Below are 20,868 nucleotides of genomic sequence, written 5' to 3'. Positions count from 1 at the left end.
AATGCTTTTAGTTTTTGTAATATTTATGACTTATTCTTTGCCACCCATTCTGAAACTAACTACAGCTCTTTATTAAGTGTTGCAGTAATTTTACTCGCTGTAGTGAATAATGTTGAGTCATCGTTAATCAAAGCCAGTGGCATGTCATTAGTAAAGATTGAAAAAAGCAAGGGGCCTAAACAGCTACCCTGGGGAATTCCTCCATTACAGCAGGGGGTGTAAAGCCATAACACATATGTTTTTCCAGCAGCAGACTATGATCGATAATGTCAAAACCCGCACTGAAGTCTAACAAAACAGCACCCACAATATTTTTACCATAATGTCTCTCAGCCAATCATCATTAATTTGTGTAAGTGCCCTGCTTGTTGAATGTCTTTCCCTATAAGTGTGCTGAAAGTCTGTTGTCAATTTGTTTGCAGTAAATAGCATTGTATCTGGTCAAACACCATTTTTTTCCAACCTTTACTAAGGTTTGGTAACGGGCTAATTGGTTGGCTATTTGAGCCTGTAAAGGGGGCTTTACTATTCTTGGGTAGAGGAATGACTTTTGCTTCCCTCCAGGCCTGAGGTCACACTTTTTAGTAGGCTTAGGTTTGAAGATATGGCAAATAGGAGTGGCAAATGTTCGCTGTTATTCTCAGTAATTTTCCATCCAAGTTGTCAGACTCCAGTGGCTTGTCATTGTTGATAGACCATTTTTTTCACCTCTTCCACATTCAATTTACGGAATTCAAAATGACAGTGCTTGTCTTTCATAATTGTATCAGTTATACTTGAATGTGTAGTGTTAGGCATGACATGCCAGCAACAAATGCTAATTTTGCCAATTACTTTAATCATTTTTTTCATTGGCAAGATCAGTGGGTTTTGTTATTTAATGAGGCATCTGAATGATGCAGCTGAGTTTGCCTTTTGTCCATAATTTCATTTTAGGTGCTCCAAAGCTTTTGACTATCGTTCTTTATATCTTTTATCTTTGTTTCATAGTATAGTTCCTTCTTTTATTCAGTTTAGTCACATGATTTCTCAATTTGCAGTACGTTTGCCAATCAGTTGTGCAGACAGATTTATTTGCCATTTCTTTTAGTGTTATCCTCTCAACCATAACATTTTTCCATTCCTCATCAATCCACAGGGATTTAACAGTTTTTACAGTAATTTTCTTTATGTTTGCATGCTTATTAGTAACTGGAACAAGCAATTTCATAAATCTGTCAAGTGCAGCGTCTGGTTGCTCCTCATTACACAGACCAGCAAATATTCTTTACATCAACATATGAATCACAACAAAACTTATTGTATGACCTCTTATACACTATATTAGGCCCAGCCTTTGGAACTTTGGTTTTCCTTGATATGGCTACTATATTGTGATCACTACATCCGATGGATTTGGATACTGCTTCAAAGCAAATGTCTGCAGCATTAGTAAGGATGTGATCAATACATGTTTATGATTTCATTCCTGTTTGTAACTACCCTGGTAGGTTGACTGATAACCTGAACCAGGTTGCAGGCACTGGTTACAGTTTGAAGCTTTTTCTTGAGTGGGCAGCTTGATGAAAGCCAGTCAATATTTAAATCACCCAGAAAATATACCTCTCTGTTGATATCACTTACATTATTAAGCATTTCACAGATATTATCCAGATACTGACTGTTAGCACTTGGTCTATAGCAGCTTCCTACAACAATGGGCTCTAGGTGTTATTCCGTTACCTGGTGTAAAATCTACTTCACTTACTATAGTTCAATAACCAAAAGAGATTTGTTCAAATTCAAGGTAGCATGTCATATCTGACAACCCATTCTTTCTGCAGACATATTTGAATCTTAATTTGGAGCAAGTGGGTTAGATTTGAGAACTTGGTTGAATAGAAACCGGAGATAGATTCCGTTACCAAAGTTGGCCTTTGCACAGTTCTTCCACTAAATTCGTTTTTGTAAAATTTTCTGTGGAAATTGTTAAAAGTAGTCCTTGTAGATAGATCTGTATTGTATGTTAAACTTTTGAAATCAATGGTTATTGTTTGGGATATATTTTAAAGTGAGAACTGAGTAAAAGTGTACACTAACAACTGAACCCTTCAACCGAAGAACCATATCTCAGTTTTGGAAAATGTTAGTGATATGATATATTACTCGATTGTATAGTGGATATGAATCAGAAGTTAATATTCCATACACACTATAAATAGACATTTACTGTCACGGTTTTCTAAAGTAGAACCCAGAAGCAGACCAGGACAAGGAGAGTAGGACGAAGGTGAGTATTTATTTACAAGTTTAAACGTAGAGGTAGAAAGATCCAGGTGGTGGAGCGGGCAGCGGAGGTGAGTTGATGGGAGTGAATAGGCAGATCCAAGGGAGTAACAGAAGCCACCGACGACCAGGCAGGGATGGGGTGAGTGTTCCGGGTGAATGACTGTAGACAGAACAAACGGAGGTAAGTTCAAGGCAAGCAAGACGTACAAAACAACAAAACAAACTCTATCAAACTGGAGGCTGATACGCTGGCACAACATACTGTTCATGGCTAACGATCCGGCAGGGAATGGATGGCAGGTCAGAGCTTATGAAGTGGAGGGGTGATGATCAGGACCAGGTGTGCAGATAGCTGATGGGATACAGGTGCGGGTAATCGGAGATCTCCCAACTAGCTACGTCGCCCGGCAACCAGACAGGGTACGTTCCAGGACACCGGAAAAACACTCCAGGACAGAACACAGGCAAAAACAGACTCAGGAAGCGGGATTCGTGACATTTACAATACATGTCCATGTTAGTTGACAACTCTGGACATTACAGTGAACTTATAGTAAGATACAAAATCAAAGGGGGCAGCGCCCCCCATGTTTTCTCGGTGCTCCGATCCAGGGAGAACAATTTACTATTAATACCTAACCAACACCTCCCCACCGTGTTAATTTAGCTGTATTTAATTTGGTATCGAACCCAATTTACTAATCTTGCTTTTTTTTTCCTGAAATTTTTGGCCTTTCAATTGTAAAATGTCGATACTGGTCGCGGGCCACAAAGGAGCAGGCCTCTGTTGAAGCCTCGCGCTCACCAGACATGGACTGATTCCCCCCCGACTGAGCCATGCTAATGGTGGCTATCATTACATCTGAACAGACTGTGCTGGCTAAGGTGGAGTCATTATCCACTGACCTATCCTCACAAATAGCTACTCTTGCCACCGAGGTCAACATAAAGATCGACTCCGTTAATGAAGACTTGGCGAGACATGGCACCTGTCTGAATAGCCTGGAAGATGGCGCAAATATTTACTCCAACAAAGTGGTGACACTGGAAGAGCAAGTCACCCGGCTATCATCAGATGTCGTCAAACTTACTTCCAAGGTTGAGGATCTCGAGAACAGACAGCGCCAGGGGAACGGTCACATTTTTGGCATGAGAGAGGTACTCGAGACACCCACAATATTGACCATGCGCACAGAAGCATACAGTTCGCACCGATGAATGGTGAGCCGCCCAGACCCATAGTAGTTAAATTCCACTACCTTCAGAAGAAGGAGGATGTCTTCCGTAAGGCAGCGCGAGCGGCTCCCATCACCCACGATGGCCAGAATCTCTTCCGTAGGTGTAAACTTGATTATGTTCGCCCTGGATAGAGCTCTACCGAGGTTCAGTTGAACATGGAAGGTATCATTTTGCTCTAGTCTAGGAGAGGTAGATGCAGCCTTCCAACAGGGGGAAGGCCAGCATAGGGGTCCAAGGTTTTCTTCTGGGTATTTTGTAGTTTTTAGCAGTTTTTTCTTTTATTTATGTTTTATTACTCTAACCTTTCAGCACACTGGCCATGTGATTGTACTAACATTCATTTCTGATTACTATGACTATGCCTAATTCACATACTCTAGGCTCCACATGCTTTATCAGCTGGAACGTGAAAGGAATTAACCAGGTGGTCAAGTGTAGCTGAGTGTATGCTCATCTTAAATCCTTAAGTCCGGACATTGTTTTTCTCTAAGAGACCCATATCCGGTCCAGCGACCTTGATAAACTAAAGAGAGGATGAGTAGACCAAATACTTCACTCCAACTTTGGTGCTAAGGCCAGAGGGGCAGCCATCCTTATCAGAAAAGGCACCCCGTTTGTCTCCTCCAAAGTAATTTCAGATACTAATGGCAGATATAGGGATGGGGAAATTGTTTAGCACACAGGTTATTCTGACTAACCTCTATGGTCCTAATTGGGATGACGCTCAATTTTTATCTGACCTCATCGCAACATTTCCCAACCTTAACTCTCATCATTTGATATTGGGCGGAGATTTCAATTGTGTATTACATCCAAGTCTAGACAGATCCAGACCGAAGCCCAGAATCCTATAAATTGTCTGATCCATGGAGGAGGCGCAATCCCACTGCTAAACAGTACTCCTTTTTTTCTCCAGTTCACTGCTCATACGCTAGGATTAATTTTTTCCTACTGGACAATAGAATTCTTCCTTTTGTAACTAATAGCCAATATCATAGCATCGTAATCTCTGACCATAGCACTGTCCAGCTAGATATCCGCTTTCCGGACAGTACTGTGCCACTACTACTAACCTGTAGTGAGTTTAAAAAATACATAGCGACTCACATTGTTGTCTTTTTACAGATCAACTGCACCCCTGATGTGTCTCACTGTGTGGGAGTCGTTAAAAGCTTATCTAAGGGGCCAAATTATTTCATACACAGTGTTTGACAACAAACAGCGCACCAAACACTTATTGGAGCTATCTCAACTCATTCTAGATGTGGACAACAGATATACCTCTTCTCCGACTCCTGAACTCTACAAAGAGAAACTGTCAAATTCTGATTGGTGTAGCAATCTTTCCACTATGAACACTAAGAGAAAGCTGGCAATTTCTCACCGTCTTTGACAATCCGCTGCTAGTAGCGCCATACCTGAAATCTGTGTTGCAGCTGATTTAACTTCTACCAATCCCAAGGAAATCAACAATCAATTTAAGCAATTCTGTTCTGCTCTTTACTCGTCAGAGGCTCTTCCTGACATACCTCGTATGCCTGCATTTCTAGACCATCTGGACATCCCATGTCTCAATTCAGATGAACAAACCAACATGGATGCCTCAATAAGTGATGATGAAGCTACTCTGGCAATCCAGTCCATGCAGAGCGGTAAAGCCCCTGGGCCTGATGGCCTCCCTATTGAATTTTATAAAGCTTTCTTTAAATTATCCTCTATCCTCAGCTCAATGTACAATGAAATAATTTCTAGTCAGAAACTGCCCCAGACACTTACCCAGGCGACTATTTCGGTTTTGCTTAAAAAAGACTAGAATTCCCTAGATTGTGGTTCATACCACCCTGTAAGCCTTTTTTTGCTGCGATTTTATAAAATTCTCACTAAGGTCATTTCATGCCGTTTAGAAACAGTGATGCCTAATATAATTAACTCTGACCAAACTGGATTTCTCTCGGTAGGTAATCTTTCTATAATATGCGCCAGCTATTTTAATGTTCCTTATACTGCCCACTCAACTCAACAGCCAGAGGTTGTCATCGCGCTTGATGCTGAAAAGGCTTTCGATCGGGTTGAGTTGGAATATCTATTTATAGTACTAGAGAGATTTGGGTTTGGCCCGTCATTCCTTTCCTGGATTAAGATTTCGTCCCCAGTGGCTTCTGTTCGCACCAACAATGTTACCTCCAGCTACATCCTTCTCCACAGGGGGGCCAGGCAGGGTTGCTGTTTATCCCCTTTCCTATTGGATATGGCTATTGAGCCTCTTGCTATCGCCCTGTGGGCAGAGGAGAGGATTAAGGGAATACTAAGGGGCAACATAACTCTCAAGGTGTCCTTATATGCAGACAATCTTTTACACATCTCTAACCCTGTGGAGTCTATACCCTATCTCTTGGACATGCTACAAGGTTTTGGGACATTCTCTGGTTATAAGTTAAACCTAACAAAAAGTGTGCTCCCCATTAATCAGTTAGAAGGAATTGGGTATGCCAATTTCCCATTTAAGGTGGAGCATTTGGGGCGGCAGGGTAGCCTAGTGGTTAGAGCGTTGGACTAGTAACCTAAAGGTTGCAAGTTTGAATCTCCGAGCTGACAAGGTAAAAATCTGTCGTTCTGCCCCTGAACAGGCAGTTCACTGTTCCTAGGCCGTCATTGAAAATAAGAATTTAGTTAAATAAAGGTCAAATAAATAAAATGAATTAGGTCTTTACTTATTTGTGGATAAAGGTCACACTCATTTAAGGCTCTGTTTAAACATAACTTCAAAACACTCCTGGAGCGCACTAAGCAGGATTTCATAAGGTGGTCGTCTCTTTCCATTTCATTAACAGTTCACATTAATTCTGTTAAGATGACTGTACTACCTAGGTTTTTCTACTTATTCCAAATTATTCCCATTTTTCTGCCGATATTGATGTTCAAACAACTGGACAGCTGCATTTCCAACTTCATTTGAAATAAGTCAAGTCCACAAATGAGAAAGGTATATCTAGAGAGACCTAAGCCTGCAGGCGGGCTGGACCTCCCACATTTTTACACTACTACTGGTCAGCAAATATATCTAAATGTGTTTATTGGGTTTCTACATTTGAAAACAAGGATGGTCTAACTTGGGCCATCATGGAGTTACAGTCAAGCCTTCCAACTTCTCCAGTCTCGCTCCTGTGCTCCCCAATGCCCATGAACTTTGGTACCCATGTTTTGAACCACATTGTTAAGAACTCCCTTAAAATGTGGGTCCAATTCTGAAGTCACTTTAGCCTTAAACAAGTGAGCGGCTTCTCTCCATGAACATCTAATCATCTCTTCCCAGCGTCACAGATTGACACGGCATTCCAGTTCTGGCATAGGAACGGTCTGGTGTTTGTTTTTTTTGTGACCTATTTGTTGACAACACATTCGTCCCATTCGATACTCTGAGGGTTGACCATAATATTCCCAATACCCACTTTTTTAGATACCTGCAAACAAGATCTTAACCCTTATCTGAAGGGCCCAATCTCCACATTATACGACATAATACAGGACATGAATCTGCCTTCCTTTGCAAATACAAAATCTGCATGGGAGCAAGACATAGGTGGCAATCTCCCCGACGATGTATTGAACGTATCCACACATCATCATTTTGCATAAGGCATGGGCTTATTCAGTTAAAGGTTTTGCACCGTCTCCATTACTCAAATGACAGATTGGCAAAAATATACCCAAATGTTGACCCCAAGTGTTTGAGATGCCACCAGAGTCCAGCAACTGTGGGACATATGTTTTGGTCATGCCAATCTTTGAGTGGACTCTGGGAACCCATTTTTGAGGCATTCTTATGTGTGTAATAGAACTGTTAGGCCCAACCGGTCACTGACATTTTTGGTGTACTTCCCCTAGACCAGAATGCTACCACGCATCAGGCAAATGCGAAAGCTGCTAGCTCGCCGCCTTGTCCTCTTTCACTGGAAGTCTGCATAGCCGCCCTCCGTTATGCAGTGGGTTAAGGAGGTGATGTCATCTCTGCCTCTGGAGAAGGTCAGGTACACTGTGCATGGGTCCCAACAAAAGTTAGACTTAACCTGGTCCCCATTAATACAATACATGGAGAGCCTGTCTTTTACTTAGTGTAACTTGCGTAGTTTTGGTAAGCAGTCATGTCTGTTCTAGTGGCCATTTGTGCTGTTAAGAATTTTTATATCACTTTTTTTCCCAATTATTTTTTGTTTCTTACTGTTTGTTTCTGTTTTTAACAGAAACATTTAACTTACTTTTATAGATGCCTTGATGGATGGATGGATGAGGGGTTGGGGTTGTACTGTTTTTGTTATATCTGTATCTATAAATAAAGGTACAAAAATAAAGATACAAAATCAATGCAAATGCAATCAAATGCAAAATGCTTCTGACACTTGCTCAGAGGAAACCAAGCATTACAGCTTGCAGCTGAGCACAGGCATGGAATGGAATGACAATAGAGGCTTCTAGGTAGTGTAGTCACAGGAGGGTTAAAGCAGCCACTCAATCAGCCCCCCTAATGCCACTGTATTTAATGGGGACGCCACTAATCCTGCATGTCTGTATCAGTGTTATTGTGTCACTGTCACGTTGTGAGTCTATTATAGTTCTCTCTCTCTGAGACAAAGACACTCTCTCTTTAGAGGAGAAACCCAGGATGTGTGTCTGATTTTGACAACTCTTCCCTTGGGAAAATATTTACACACACTCACACATGCATCTGTGTGCATGTCTGCCTGTGCATGCTTCTCCCATGTGAGAGCCTATCTTTGTCTCTGTAGGAGAGATCACTTAGCGCCAGCATTATTCAATTGGGCCCCCGTTAAGCAAGAGGACCTGCCACAATGGATATCTGTCTAAGAGTGACACTCACACTCTACACTGGCTGCAGGCTGCCCATGTAGTTTCCATTCAATGCAATCACAGACCCACTGGAGCCTCGCTGAGACAATTACCCAGGTTTATACACCTGAGGAAATGAAATCGCCCAATGTCGCCATCAACTGCAATAGCAGCAGGGCCAAACTTGAACTGCATAACACCTAGTCAACTCCCAAAAGCCACACACACACACACACACACACACACACACACACTCAAAGCCCCTTTGTGTGTGAACACAGCTGGGAGATGCTGTATTACACTATCCCTCTGCTCCCTGTCCAAAAAAATTTATAAAAAGAGATTTCCAGCCAATCGACGGGGTTGATACTGTACTGTATGTACCCTGTGGTGGCTCTATCTCTGCTCTTTGTGAATGCTTTAAAGGTTGTCTTGTACTGCAGCACCGCCGTTCAGCTTTTCTCTTATTGGTCTCATTCACACATACAGCTCTTCTCTGTCTCAAACCCACACACAGGATTCTCTCTCTATCAATTACAGGATTCACCCACGCGTGCCTCCCTCTCTTCTCTCCCATTTCTACTGTATATGTCTCTATCTCCTGTTTCCTCTTCTCTCTCCTTCCCTGTCTTTTGTGGCATTTTGGTTTGACGGTATGTGGTCGGTCTCTTTCCTTCTCCCTGGACAGTGACTAAATACACATTCATAGTATATAGAGATGGTGACCCAGTCCTAGCCTTCCTAATGGGACTGTGTGTGTGTGTGTGTGTGTGTGTGTGTGTGTGTGTGTGTGTGTGTGTGTGTGTGTGTGTGTGTGTGTGTGTGTGTGTGTGTGTGTGTGTGTGTGTGTGTGTGTGTGTGTGTGTGTGTGTGTGTGTGTGTGTGTGTGTGTGTGTGTGTGTGTGTGTGTGTGTGTGTGTGTGTGTGTGTGTGTGTGTGTGTGTGTGTGTGTGTGTGTGTGTGTGTGACACCAGCTGGCTCTTGCAGCCCAGGGAGATGGGTGGAGGCTGGGTGACCTCGCCCTGGGTAAGAAGGGGTGTATGTGTGTGCTCCCAGGTCATGCTGGTAGGAGAGGGATTATGGTGGATTAGGGAGCAGGAGATCTTAGTACAGTTTGGAGGTCAGTTCAGACCCCTCTGTAAGGTGTGTAGCAGGTGTGTGCTCTCGCTTCATTCGTTCATGCACTGAGTAAAAGTGACATGACCAGCACCCAGCTTAATCACAGATCACTTGTTTTAATGTGTTTATAGTATTCTATAAGGCTGTGTGTGCTTTGATTAGCTTCAATGGGTCTGTTACTAGTTTCCATTGAGAATAAACCTTCTTCACATGAAGAGACCTGAACACCCAATAAGATCAGCTGCCAGTGTGACAGATGTGTGAGCAACTCAGCGAAAGGGCAGAGGGAGTGAGAGAAGAGGAGGTGAGGTGTGGAGAAGGGAATACTCTTTTGGTGATAAATGTGAGAAGAAATATAGGGGAGAAGAAGGATTCCAACAGAGAGAGAAATGGAGGAAGAGAGGATAGCGATGGAGGCTAGGAGAAAAGAAGGACTGAGGAGGGAGATGTATGAGAATCATGTGTGCTTTCCCGATTAATGCCTGGCTGTTATGTCTCTGGCAATAGTAATTGAAACGTGTGCGATACCGAGCGAACACTCTGAGACCATGATTTTGTGAATAATCGGCCAACCATCAAGCGGAACCAGAACTATCCAGTTTGTAATTGCGAATCACAAATGAAAGGGAGTGTGTGTGTGGTGTGTAACAAAGCGACAGGCCTGCATTGCTGTTTTATCTCTGCGTCAGTGTTTTTAGAGCTTTTCATCTGTAGTGTCAGATGGTGATGTCTTGGAGTCGGCGGTCATCAACAAATGGGGGCTTCTAAATGGCTCTAGGGCTATCTGGACTCTAGCACTAAACACACACACACACACACACACACACACTAAGATAGGTTGAATATTACCAAGGTTATATTAATAATGTATTACTAAAATTGTACACTTTCCAAAATGATGTTGTCATGCTTGTTGTGCCTTATGTAAAGGCCATCAGCAGAGTGAAATAGAAGGACAGAAAGGAGGGAGGAAAGGAAGTATGAATTAATTCATAACCAGCACCATGTCCCAAAGGCAGGAACGACGAGAGCGGGAAGAGGAGAGGCGTGGAACGGAAGAATAGAATAATAGTGGAGAGGAAGAGGGAGGATGTGTACCCTGTCTCTCCCCTCGTTCCTTCATTGCTGATTGACATAGCAGCATGGACCATTAGTCAGCTGATGAATGAAAGCAAACCAGATATGAAATTTGATTTCCTACCGAGCTAACAAGAAGAACGCAGCAGGAAAACAAGGTGAGGGAGGGGCAGGGAGAGAAGGAGAGGAAGTGGGAAGAAGGGAGCCGATATATGGAGGAGAGAACATAGTGAGAATAAACATGAACTGTGGAGAAAGGGAGAGCGAGAGAGACCAAGAGAACTGGGACAAAGGATAAGGAGGAGATCAAGCATATTATAGAGCGATTGAACATGAAACAATGAGTGAAGGACAACGAGAGAGTGATAAATAAAGAGAAATGAGAGAGAGAGTAGACGGCGATGGAGAGAGCAATAGAGTGATAGCTGAGTGGCTGTGAAGTGTGTTGGAGATGTGTTGGAGATGGTGATATAGTGAGTGAGTGGTTTGGAGGGTTTCAGATGAGCTGGACAGAGAACAATGAGATTCATGTAGCTGAGACTGCATTAATGAACTACGCTTCATAAATCCCTCTCTCTAGCTCCCCGCCGCAACCTCTCTCTCGCTCTCTCATGGAAACCTTGTTAACTTGTTTGCTGTTTCATGTCTGTGTTTAGTATCTGTACTTGTGTTGAACTGTCTTACACAATTGCTAATTGATTAATCAAATATTTTCTTTCTCTCTCTCTCTTAGCGGGGCATTCTCTGAGGTGGTGTTGGCCCAGGAGAGGTCTACAGGGAAGATGTTTGCTGTGAAGTGTATCCCCAAGAAGGCCCTGAAGGGGAAAGAGAGCAGCATCGAGAACGAGATCAACGTGCTCCGCAAGTAAGTCTCCCACCTACCTTCTCCTCCCTAACACCTGTTACCCTGGCGACCGAACGGAAACACCGGCACCCTTCACCACCGCGCATCACGCTTGCATCCCTCCCACTACTCCCCATTCACTGTTATCTTTAGGTCATGGTCCACAGTCACACTGACAGAACAGGAGATTAAGGTAGGTAGCGACTATAAAAAACATCCTCTCTGTCTTCTATTTCTTTGCTTAGCTACCTTGTGTCCAGAGCACTGATACTGTACTGAATGTACCTTCTAATCCGTTCTTCCAGTGAGGAACACATGATGTATTTTACACATATTATTCATACATATTGTCAGGTAGCTGAGTATAGACCTGTATGAACACAGACACACACACACCAGGGGATAAAACCAAAGATATGCATCTCCACGTCACTGGATAATACAGTAATCCCTCTCCACTGCTTGGACTTGGACTTGGACTTGTGTGTGTGTGTGGTCAGATATCACCTTGGATCTGGCCCAATGCTCAGTAGTTCCACAAGGTCTGACTCACTCACTCAGTCACTCACTGTCCAGAAGTAGGCGGCTACAGTATGTGTTGGTGTTATTATTGCAGAATACCATGCGTGTTCCCTAGGGACAGGCAGGACACCACTGACCCTGACAATATTCATGCGGGATAGGTGTTGTCACGGTGATCCAGTCAGTGGAGGGGGGGTGTGGCCTAGCCTCTGACGCCTTCCATGTTTGACCTTCGGCTTTCTGCCACTCTCAGCATCTCCTGGCAACCAGCTGATTGACAGGCTAATATGGCCTGCAGAGGTCACAAGACACACCTCCTCAGGGTCAATGCTTTATACCCAAACATTGTCATTCACATGTGCACTATTTATACAAAAGTATGTGGATATCCCTTCAAATGAGTGGATTTGGGTGTTTCAGCCACACGCGTTGCTGACAGAATGTAAAATCAAGCACACAGCCATGCAATCTCCATAGACAAACATTGGCAGTAGAATGGCCTTACTGAAGAGCTCAGTGACTTTCAACGTGGCACCGTCATAGGATGACACTTTTCCAACAAGTCAGTTTGTCAAATGTCTGCCCTGCTAGAGCTGCCTCGGTCAACTGTAAATGCTGTTATTGTGAAGTGGAAACTTCTAGAAGCAGAAACGTCTCAGCAGCGAAGTGGTAGGCCACACAAGCTCACAGAACGGGGCCGGCGAGTGCTGAAGCGCGTAGCGTGTAGAAATTGTCTGTCCTCGGTTGCAACACTCACTACCGAGTTCCAAACTGCCTCTGGAAGCAAGATCAGCACAATAACTGTTTGTCGGGAGCTTCATGAAATGGGTTTCCATGGCCGAGCAGCCTCACACAAGCATAAGATCTGGCTGGAGTGGTGTAAAGCTAGCCACCATTGGAGCAGTGGAAACGTGTTCTCTGGAGTGATGAATCACGCTTCACCATCTGTCAGTCCGACGGAGTAATCTGGGAATGGTGGATGCCAGGAGAACGCTACCTGCCCCAATGCATAGTGCCAACTGTAAAATGTGGTGGAGGAGGAATAATGGCCTGGGGCTGTTTTTTCATGGTTCGGCTAGGCCTCTTAGTTCCAGTGAAGGGAAATCTTAATGCTACAGCATACAATGACATTCTAGACAATTCTGTGCTTCCAACTTTGTGGCAACAGTTTGGAGAAGGACCTTTCCTGTTTCAGCATGACAATGCCCCGGTGCACAAAGCGAGGTCCATACAGAAATGATTTGTTGAGATCGGTGTGAAGGAACTTGACTGGCCTGCACAGAGCCTTGACCTCAACCCCATCAAACACCTTTGGGATGAATTGGAACGCCGACTGTGAGCCAGGCCTAATCGCCCAACATCAGTGCCCGACCTCATTAATGCTCTTGTGGCTGAATGGAAGCAAGTCCCCGCAGCAATGTTCCAACATTTAGTGGAAAGTCTTCCCAGAAGAGTGGAGGCTGTTATAGCAGTGAAAGGGGGACCAACTCCATATTAATGCCCATGATTTTGGAAGGAAATGTTTGACGAGCAAGTGTCCACATACTTTTGTAGTATATATGTATACACTTCAAGTGGTCATGTGTGTACACACATTCAGAAACACACATGCGTCAAAAATAGAGAACTGGTACACACACATTCATAAAGATATAATCAGGCTCTCTCCCTTTATGTGAAGTTGGGGTATAGTGTCGTGCCACAGTCTCTGCCCACTCTGTCGCCTACTAGTTTATTTGGATCCTGCCGCTGAACAGGGATTCACACACACACGCACGTACACACACACACGGCCTTCTCTAAGACACAGAGAATCAGTTGTCAAATAATAAGGCATTAACTGTGGAAGGATTTGTCATGTAATGAGAGGAGATCAGGAATCCTCTATCTCTACTCTTAGGTTCCCATCTGCTTTACCCTTCCATGATCCCAGAGAGAGTTTAAACACACATTATTCTCCCTGGTGTTCTCATCTCAGCCATCTTTCCTCAGACTGTCTATGACTCATATCTCTACGCTCCACCGCTCGCTACGAGCTCAGAGATCTCACACACTCCTAATGTACGTACTGAACTCCCCACCTGCTCACGCTTCCTGTGTGTGTGCGCGCCAGGTGTGTACAGTATTATTCCCCTTTGCAATAACATCATCGGCAAATGGGTCATGTGGCACACATGCATACAGACAGACACACAAGCACACAGACCACCACCACAGCAGCACAAGCATGTCCCGTGTGTACACATTATACACTTTCACCATGGAGCAGTTACCATGGCAATTACCATACCATGACCAGGCCTGAATATGGTGTTGGAGGGAGGGAGAGACGGAGGGAGAAAGAGCTTATGTTTAGTAAGTGTTTGAGATTACTCTAGAGCTGAGGTAAAGGGGGTGTAGATAGTCTGGGATCTGATAATCTGTTTAAAGGGTTATAGTTGTACATGACTAATATACTAACATTGTCCGTGTTTTCTGTCCCTCCAGAATCAAGCATGAGAACATAGTAGCTTTGGAAGACATCTATGAGAGTTCCAACCACCTCTACCTGATCATGCAGCTGTAAGTTCTCTCTCTGTCTCTCTCTCTTCTCCATTCAACCACCTCTACCTGATCATGCCGCTAGCTGTAAGTTTTCTCTCTCTCTCTCTCTCTCTCTCTCTCTCTCTCTCTCTCTCTCTCTCTCTCTCTCTCTCTCTCTCTCTCTGTGTCTGTCTGTCTGTCTGTCTGTCTGTCTGTCTGTCTGTCTGTCTGTCTGTCTGTCTGTCTGTCTGTCTGTCCCTGACCTGCCGTACCCTCAGACTGACTCAGCACTGAGGAATGGGGCAGGGGGTGACGGTTTTAGCTTACACACTCACACATACACACACTTTATAAGCCCTCATTACTCCAATTAGACTTCCATTAAGACGGTCGACAGGAGAGGGAATGGGACCTGGCTCGTAGCGCTCAGCTAACGTTTACATAACGTTACTCTAACGTTACAGCAAGGCTAACGTGCCACTATGCACTCCTGGCCACATTAATCAGCTGGAGTTATATCAGTCTGCGGAGGAGGGCGTGTGAGTTATGGATTAAAATGTGTTGTGAGTTATGTAAGTGTGTGTGCAGGAAAGTAGAGCAGTTCTTAACTTTGATCATTTCATTTTGTTTATTGCTGAGTCACGGCACACTTAATGTTATTAGTTTCAGTGCTAACAGGCTGTTGAATTGAGAACAGAGGAGGAAAACACCCACCCATCAGAACCGTCTTTCACTTCAGTCTTCTGCCTCTCATCCTCCCCTCATGTCTCTCTCTTCTCCTTTCTTCAATCTCACCCCTGTTCTCCTCCCCCCTCACACCTCATCTCTCCTCCCCACCTCTCACCCCTCCTCTCACCTATACCCCTTACCTCTCCCTTCACCTGCAGCAGGTGTGAAATGATTCTCCCCTGTCTCTTCTGCAGCAAGGCACCTTCTCATATCAGGCTCTGTTACCACGGATACAGAGGTGAAAGGTCACCTCACTCCACTTATGACAGGGCTTAACTTGGTAGAACCAGGAATAACACCTCAGCAGGTAGGGATCGCAGTACTCATCTGAGCTCTGAGTCGGTACCTATCATCCGTGTATCAAGCGTCACCTCCGAGTAGGAACGTTGGACCAGGTCTGCCGTCTTTACCAGCCCCCTGTGATCTTGCCTGGATATGAATCATCCTCAGATGTTGACAGGTGTGGTCTGATTAAACTTTTCTCTGAGTTTGACACGTCAGGTCTGATATACATGTACTCTCTCTGAGTTTGACATATCTGATTTAACTTGGCTCTGAGTTTGATACGTCGGGTTTGGTTTAACGGCATCTGTGCTCGGAGGTTGTCATGTCGTCCGATCTAGCTGTGATTAGTTAGTTGGGTCTGGTGTGACGCTTCCATCTCTGGTTGGATGAAGAGCTGCTGTCTACAGTGATCTACAACCATGTCATCACCACATGGCTGATACATCCAATCCTGTTCAAATAAATGAGGGAGAGAAAGAAAGGTATGAGAGGCAGATGGAAGTGTGATGAGAGAGGGGGGGGGGGGAAGAGAGAAAGAGAGAATGAGATTGAATTCAGAATATACTCAGTGGGTCAATGTATCAAGGAGATTGCTTTAGGATGAATTTGGTATATGAGTGAAAGCCAAAACTGAGAAAGTGAAGCCAAGAACAAGAGGAGGGGATTTGAAGGGGGAGACAAAGAGAAAGCAAGCAGGCAGAAGACAGAGAGCGAAAAACAAATCTAGAGTAGAGCAAAGCTTGAACCTTTTCGACTCAGTCCGTGGCTAATTAATGATGAAAGGGGTTGTAAAAGTGCGTAGTGTGTTACAGAAAATACAAACACGGCTATGTTTTTTCTCTTTTCTCCCCAACAACACAAACCATGTGAGTTAAACAAACAGTTGTACAGTCAGATCTGTTCTACGGAAGCAGCAGGCTCAGCCACAGGCTTGTGAGTGTTACTGTTAAAACACCTTCACACCACTACCTTACTGCAGGAACCACTACAGCAGGGTCAGCAACACCTTCACACCACTACCTTACTGTAGGAACCACTACAGCAGGGTCAGCAAAACCTTCACACCACTACCTTACTGTAGGAACCACTACAGCGGGGTCAGTAACACCTTCACACCACTACCTTACTGTAAGAACCACTACAGCAGGGTCAGCAAAACCTTCACACCACTACCTTACTGTAGGAACCACTACAGCGGGGTCAGTAACACCTTCACACCACTACCTTACTGTAAGAACCACTACAGCAGGGTCAGTAACACCTTCACACCACTACCTTACTGTAGGAACCACTACAGCAGGGTCGGCAACAAGCGGCCCGCGGGATTTTAGTTTTTGGTCAAACAAATACTGTAACATCACCAGGAGTTCAGCTAAAAATGTGTATTCCCACGAATTAAAGAGATGTGATCGTGTGTCAATGTAATCAAGGTATGAAATTATTGTTATTTTATTGTAATAATCTATTTTTTGGGGCTTAGTTGTGGTTAATTTGCAGTGCATCAATTATTATAATTATGTTCCGGCCCCCCGACCATCCTCTCTGACAAAAATCATCCCACGGCTGAATCTACCTGCCTATTCCTGCACTGCACTGCACTGCTGAGCCAGACAACTACACAGGAGCACACAGGGCCACTGTTAAGCTCAGAATACACTCAGATAAAGGGACGACTTGATACTGTTCTGACAGGGGGGGTGAAGGAAGAGAAAGGGATGGAGAACGGGACCGAGATGGCAAGAAAGAATGATACAGAAGCGAGTGAGACCAAATTGAAAGACAATAGAGTGTGTGTGAGTATGTGTGCACAATTAGTGTGTGTGTGCCTACAGTATGGTGTGCGTGTGTGTGTATTGAAAGGGAAGTAGATTTGGCTCCTGTCTGATTGCCATGGTCTCCCTACGCAAATGGTTACGCAACCCTGCAGGATGGTGGCCCATCTCCTCCGTCACTACCACACCGTTATGTCCAGCCAATGTGTATGTGTGTTGTCAGCTTAGCCTTTTGCTTGTCATTCCCTGCCACGCTCGTCTCGGCTGGAAAATTGAACAAGTCACTGTTGGCAGAGAAGAGAGAGAGAGCGAGAGAAGAGAAAGGGAGATGGAGCATGGGGAGAGAGAGAAGAGAAAGGGAGAGATGGAGCATGGGGATAGAGAGAGGGAGGAAGGAGAGAAAGGGCAAGAGAGAGCGGAGCGGATTAGCAATTAATTTCTTATCTCCTTTTTTCAGAGACTTCATTAGAATGTAACTTTCTTCATGCTCTTATTTGATCTGTCACTGTGACGATGCCCCCAGATTCACACTCACTCCGCCAATGTGTGCACCCGTGTGTGTGCATGTGCATGTGCTGTTTTGTTTGTGTATTCAATATTCATCCAATGCAAATCTCTGCAGTTTTAGAGAGAAATAAATATATTTGACCCTATGCTCATTCTCCATCAATCTCCCTCAGTGCAGCAACGAGAGGTGCAGTGAACCTGGTTGGTCTTGTGTAGTATATAGGTTATTATTTTATATTGATAGTTATGTTTATCTTATGGCGGTTAAGGTTAGAATTGAGATTGATTTAAGCTGATCCAAGATCAGTATTTAGGTTCAGAGAGTAACTAGAAGACAATAAGAGATCTAGTTGAGGCTGTTTTAGGTTCAGTGTGTGTGTTAATATGAATACCAGTAATGATCATGGTTACAGCTCCCCCATGGGGATCAGAGGAGAGGAGCAGCCCCTCAGGCTCCTGCTGCACAATCTGTCAACTCAGTACTGAGGAACAAGGAACAAGGCACAGTACATCTGCCTCCCAAACACTCCCTCCACAGAGAGGGAGGGAGGGACTTTATTGGGTCAATATGAAAGTACTAACATCAACGGATCAAAACAGTACTTGTTGTCACCGCTGATTCCTGGTAGCCCTTGGCGTGACATGACATGACATTCTATTGAAGGTCAGCTGTCTGTTTATCAATATAGTGTTTATAGAAGGACTGCAGCCAGATGCCTTCAGGGGACATGTCAAACATTAGAGCGCGAGACAACAGAAACAGTCGATGGGGTCAATACAGGAACCAGGAGAGGGAGCTGTGTACCTATGGAAATGCAAAATGTCCTTCCTCCGTTGTTTCCATATTGTGCTTGTCAATACCAAGAGAGACCAGTCATAAGAGACAGATTCTACCTCTTTAATGTTCTTACCGTACATACTAGGCATTTTAATGTATCTCTTCGTTCTAAAGCATGTTAAACTTAATATAGAGTAATTTGACTTAAAATTTAAAAAATGTACCCCTATCTCCTCCCTTCCTCCCTCAGAACTAGTCTTTACGGACTGTGGCACTATTAGAGATGAGTGGTTGGCTACTCCCCCTTGTGGTGGAATGTGACAGAAAGATGCTTTACCCCGACAGACCTACAGTGTTACATAGGTTCTCTGCAGTGCTACGCAGTGACGACACCCTGCTCACATACAGGGGAGTGCCACTAAGCTAATGACCAGTGCACTGAGCTGTTCTGCTAGTGGCAGACCCAGGATCAGTTTACCCTTTCCATAACCATAAGGGACGGCCGGACAGACTACAAATCTGTCCTTAGATCAGTGCTTAGCAGCCATCTACACTGCCCTGTGCCAGCTGGCTGTAGAGGACTGAGGAAAGTTCTGGGATATTCAGCCTCTGGCCTGTGGCTGTTCTGGCACTTTAAAAAACCCATAATCTGGCTAAGAGTCTTAAAACAAACCTGTAAAACAGCAAGGGCACTGTCTGACACACACACACACACACACCCACACGCGCTCTGAAGCTTAACTATCCTCCACGGTGTGAATCTATGGTCGAGAAAAATGAGGCACCTTTTTCTCAGTTTCTTTTAGATTTTGTATCCCTCCCATCTCCTGTCCTGTCTCTCTGCTACAGTTTTCCCTATACAGTTAGTTTTAGACTGTATGGTGCACTTTGATTGGTTGTGATAGTATGGATCATGAAGGTTTAAGTTTAGTGGCACAGAGGGTTGGAATGGGTCAAAGCACTCCACACTGTGGGGTAAACACACACACACACACACACACACACACACACACACACAGTTGAATGGAAGCAGATTTGTGTAGCTCATAAATTAAGTCTCAGTGGATCTGTCTCATAACAGGTTCCCTCCAGATGTGTGTCTGCGTGTGTGCACATCTGTTTTACTTACCTCGTTTACTGACCCCCTCTCTGTCTGTGTCTACAGAGTGTCGGGAGGTGAGTTGTTTGACCGTATCGTGGAGAAGGGGTTCTACACAGAGAAAGATGCCAGTACGCTCATCAGACAGGTGCTAGACGCTGTCGACTACCTCCACAAGTTGGGCATCGTCCACAGAGACCTGAAGGTGATGGTGACACACAAGCTTGCACTCCCCTCCCTCCTCTCACTCACACACACACACACACACACACACACACACACACACACACACACACACACACACACACACACACACACACACACACACACACAATCACACACACAATCACACTGAAACACACACACTGAAACACACACACACAAAAACCCTGTCTACTCTCCCCTGCATCTCGACATGTGCGGATCACTTGTGTTTTATGGACCATGCTTCATTGCAGTGATGAGGTGCAGCATGCGTTTGTGATTTAGGCCACTCAGCGGGTCACAACACGCAGTGGCTTCTGGGAAATATACCACAGAGCGGAATCCCCTGAGAGAGAGGAGTACGGTCATACGGCCTCATAAAGCAGACAGCAACATAACTGTATTGTGTGGTCGGTTATAGACTACCTAACAAATTATTACGATTTTATATCTACAGTCTGTTCAGGGTATGTATGTAAGTAAAGAGATCAAAGGATGGGAGAGCTCAGTTTGAGTGATAGAGGGAGCGTGTTAATCACAATCTATTGCTCCATCTCTCTCTCTCTCTCTCTCTCCCTCCGTCCTCTCTCCCCAGCCAGAGAACCTGCTGTATTTTAACCCCCAGGACGAGTCTAAGATCATGATCAGTGACTTTGGTCTGTCCAAGATGGAGGGCAGCGGGGACGTCATGTCGACCGCGTGCGGCACGCCGGGATACGTGGGTAAGAGATGCCTCCCCCACCCCTTAATCTTAAATATCCTGACTTAGAAGTTAATGCCACATGTTAATATACCTTGTGTCGTCAGCTACTGAAATGTTAATACTGGAAGCAAATGAACGCCTTTTAGGTTTTTAAGCTACCATCCTTTCCAAAAGTAGTATGCTACGTTGTGTTCACTCTTACTGAGTGGGATGCCATCACTGTGCTTTACAGTGACACTCTTTATAATATAGTATACTGTAGGAAAAATCACACTGCTTTAATTATGTGTCTGCAATGGGAGAGGGCGCATCTGTGTGCCGCTCACACACACAGACATCCTGCCTCTGGAGTAA

General features: G+C 44.5%; 1 protein-coding gene and 1 long non-coding RNA gene across 2 annotated transcripts in view; one reads left to right on the top strand and one right to left on the bottom strand.

The window, feature by feature from the left end:
* LOC139565945 (calcium/calmodulin-dependent protein kinase type 1D-like) overlaps positions 1-20,868 on the top strand; it is a 65,945-nt gene that overhangs the window by 32,037 nt on the left and 13,040 nt on the right. Inside the window, exons 2-5 of the mRNA XM_071386653.1 lie at positions 11,282-11,413; positions 14,402-14,476; positions 19,674-19,812; positions 20,407-20,533. Coding sequence (XP_071242754.1) covers positions 11,282-11,413; positions 14,402-14,476; positions 19,674-19,812; positions 20,407-20,533 — 473 coding nt within the window. The remainder of the gene's footprint in view (positions 1-11,281; positions 11,414-14,401; positions 14,477-19,673; positions 19,813-20,406; positions 20,534-20,868) is intronic.
* Positions 2,260-2,634, bottom strand: LOC139565960 (uncharacterized). Its single transcript, XR_011673017.1, has 2 exons — positions 2,531-2,634; positions 2,260-2,428 (listed from the first exon to the last, which is right to left on the bottom strand). It is a non-coding gene; the product is annotated as an uncharacterized lncRNA (long non-coding RNA).

The sequence above is a fragment of the Salvelinus alpinus genome, chromosome 37, assembly GCF_045679555.1.
Source record: "Salvelinus alpinus chromosome 37, SLU_Salpinus.1, whole genome shotgun sequence".
In the NCBI taxonomy this organism is placed as follows: Eukaryota; Metazoa; Chordata; class Actinopteri; order Salmoniformes; family Salmonidae; genus Salvelinus; species Salvelinus alpinus.
The sequence above is the reverse complement of the archived record's forward strand: the minus strand, read 5'-3'. Positions and strand labels throughout refer to the sequence as shown.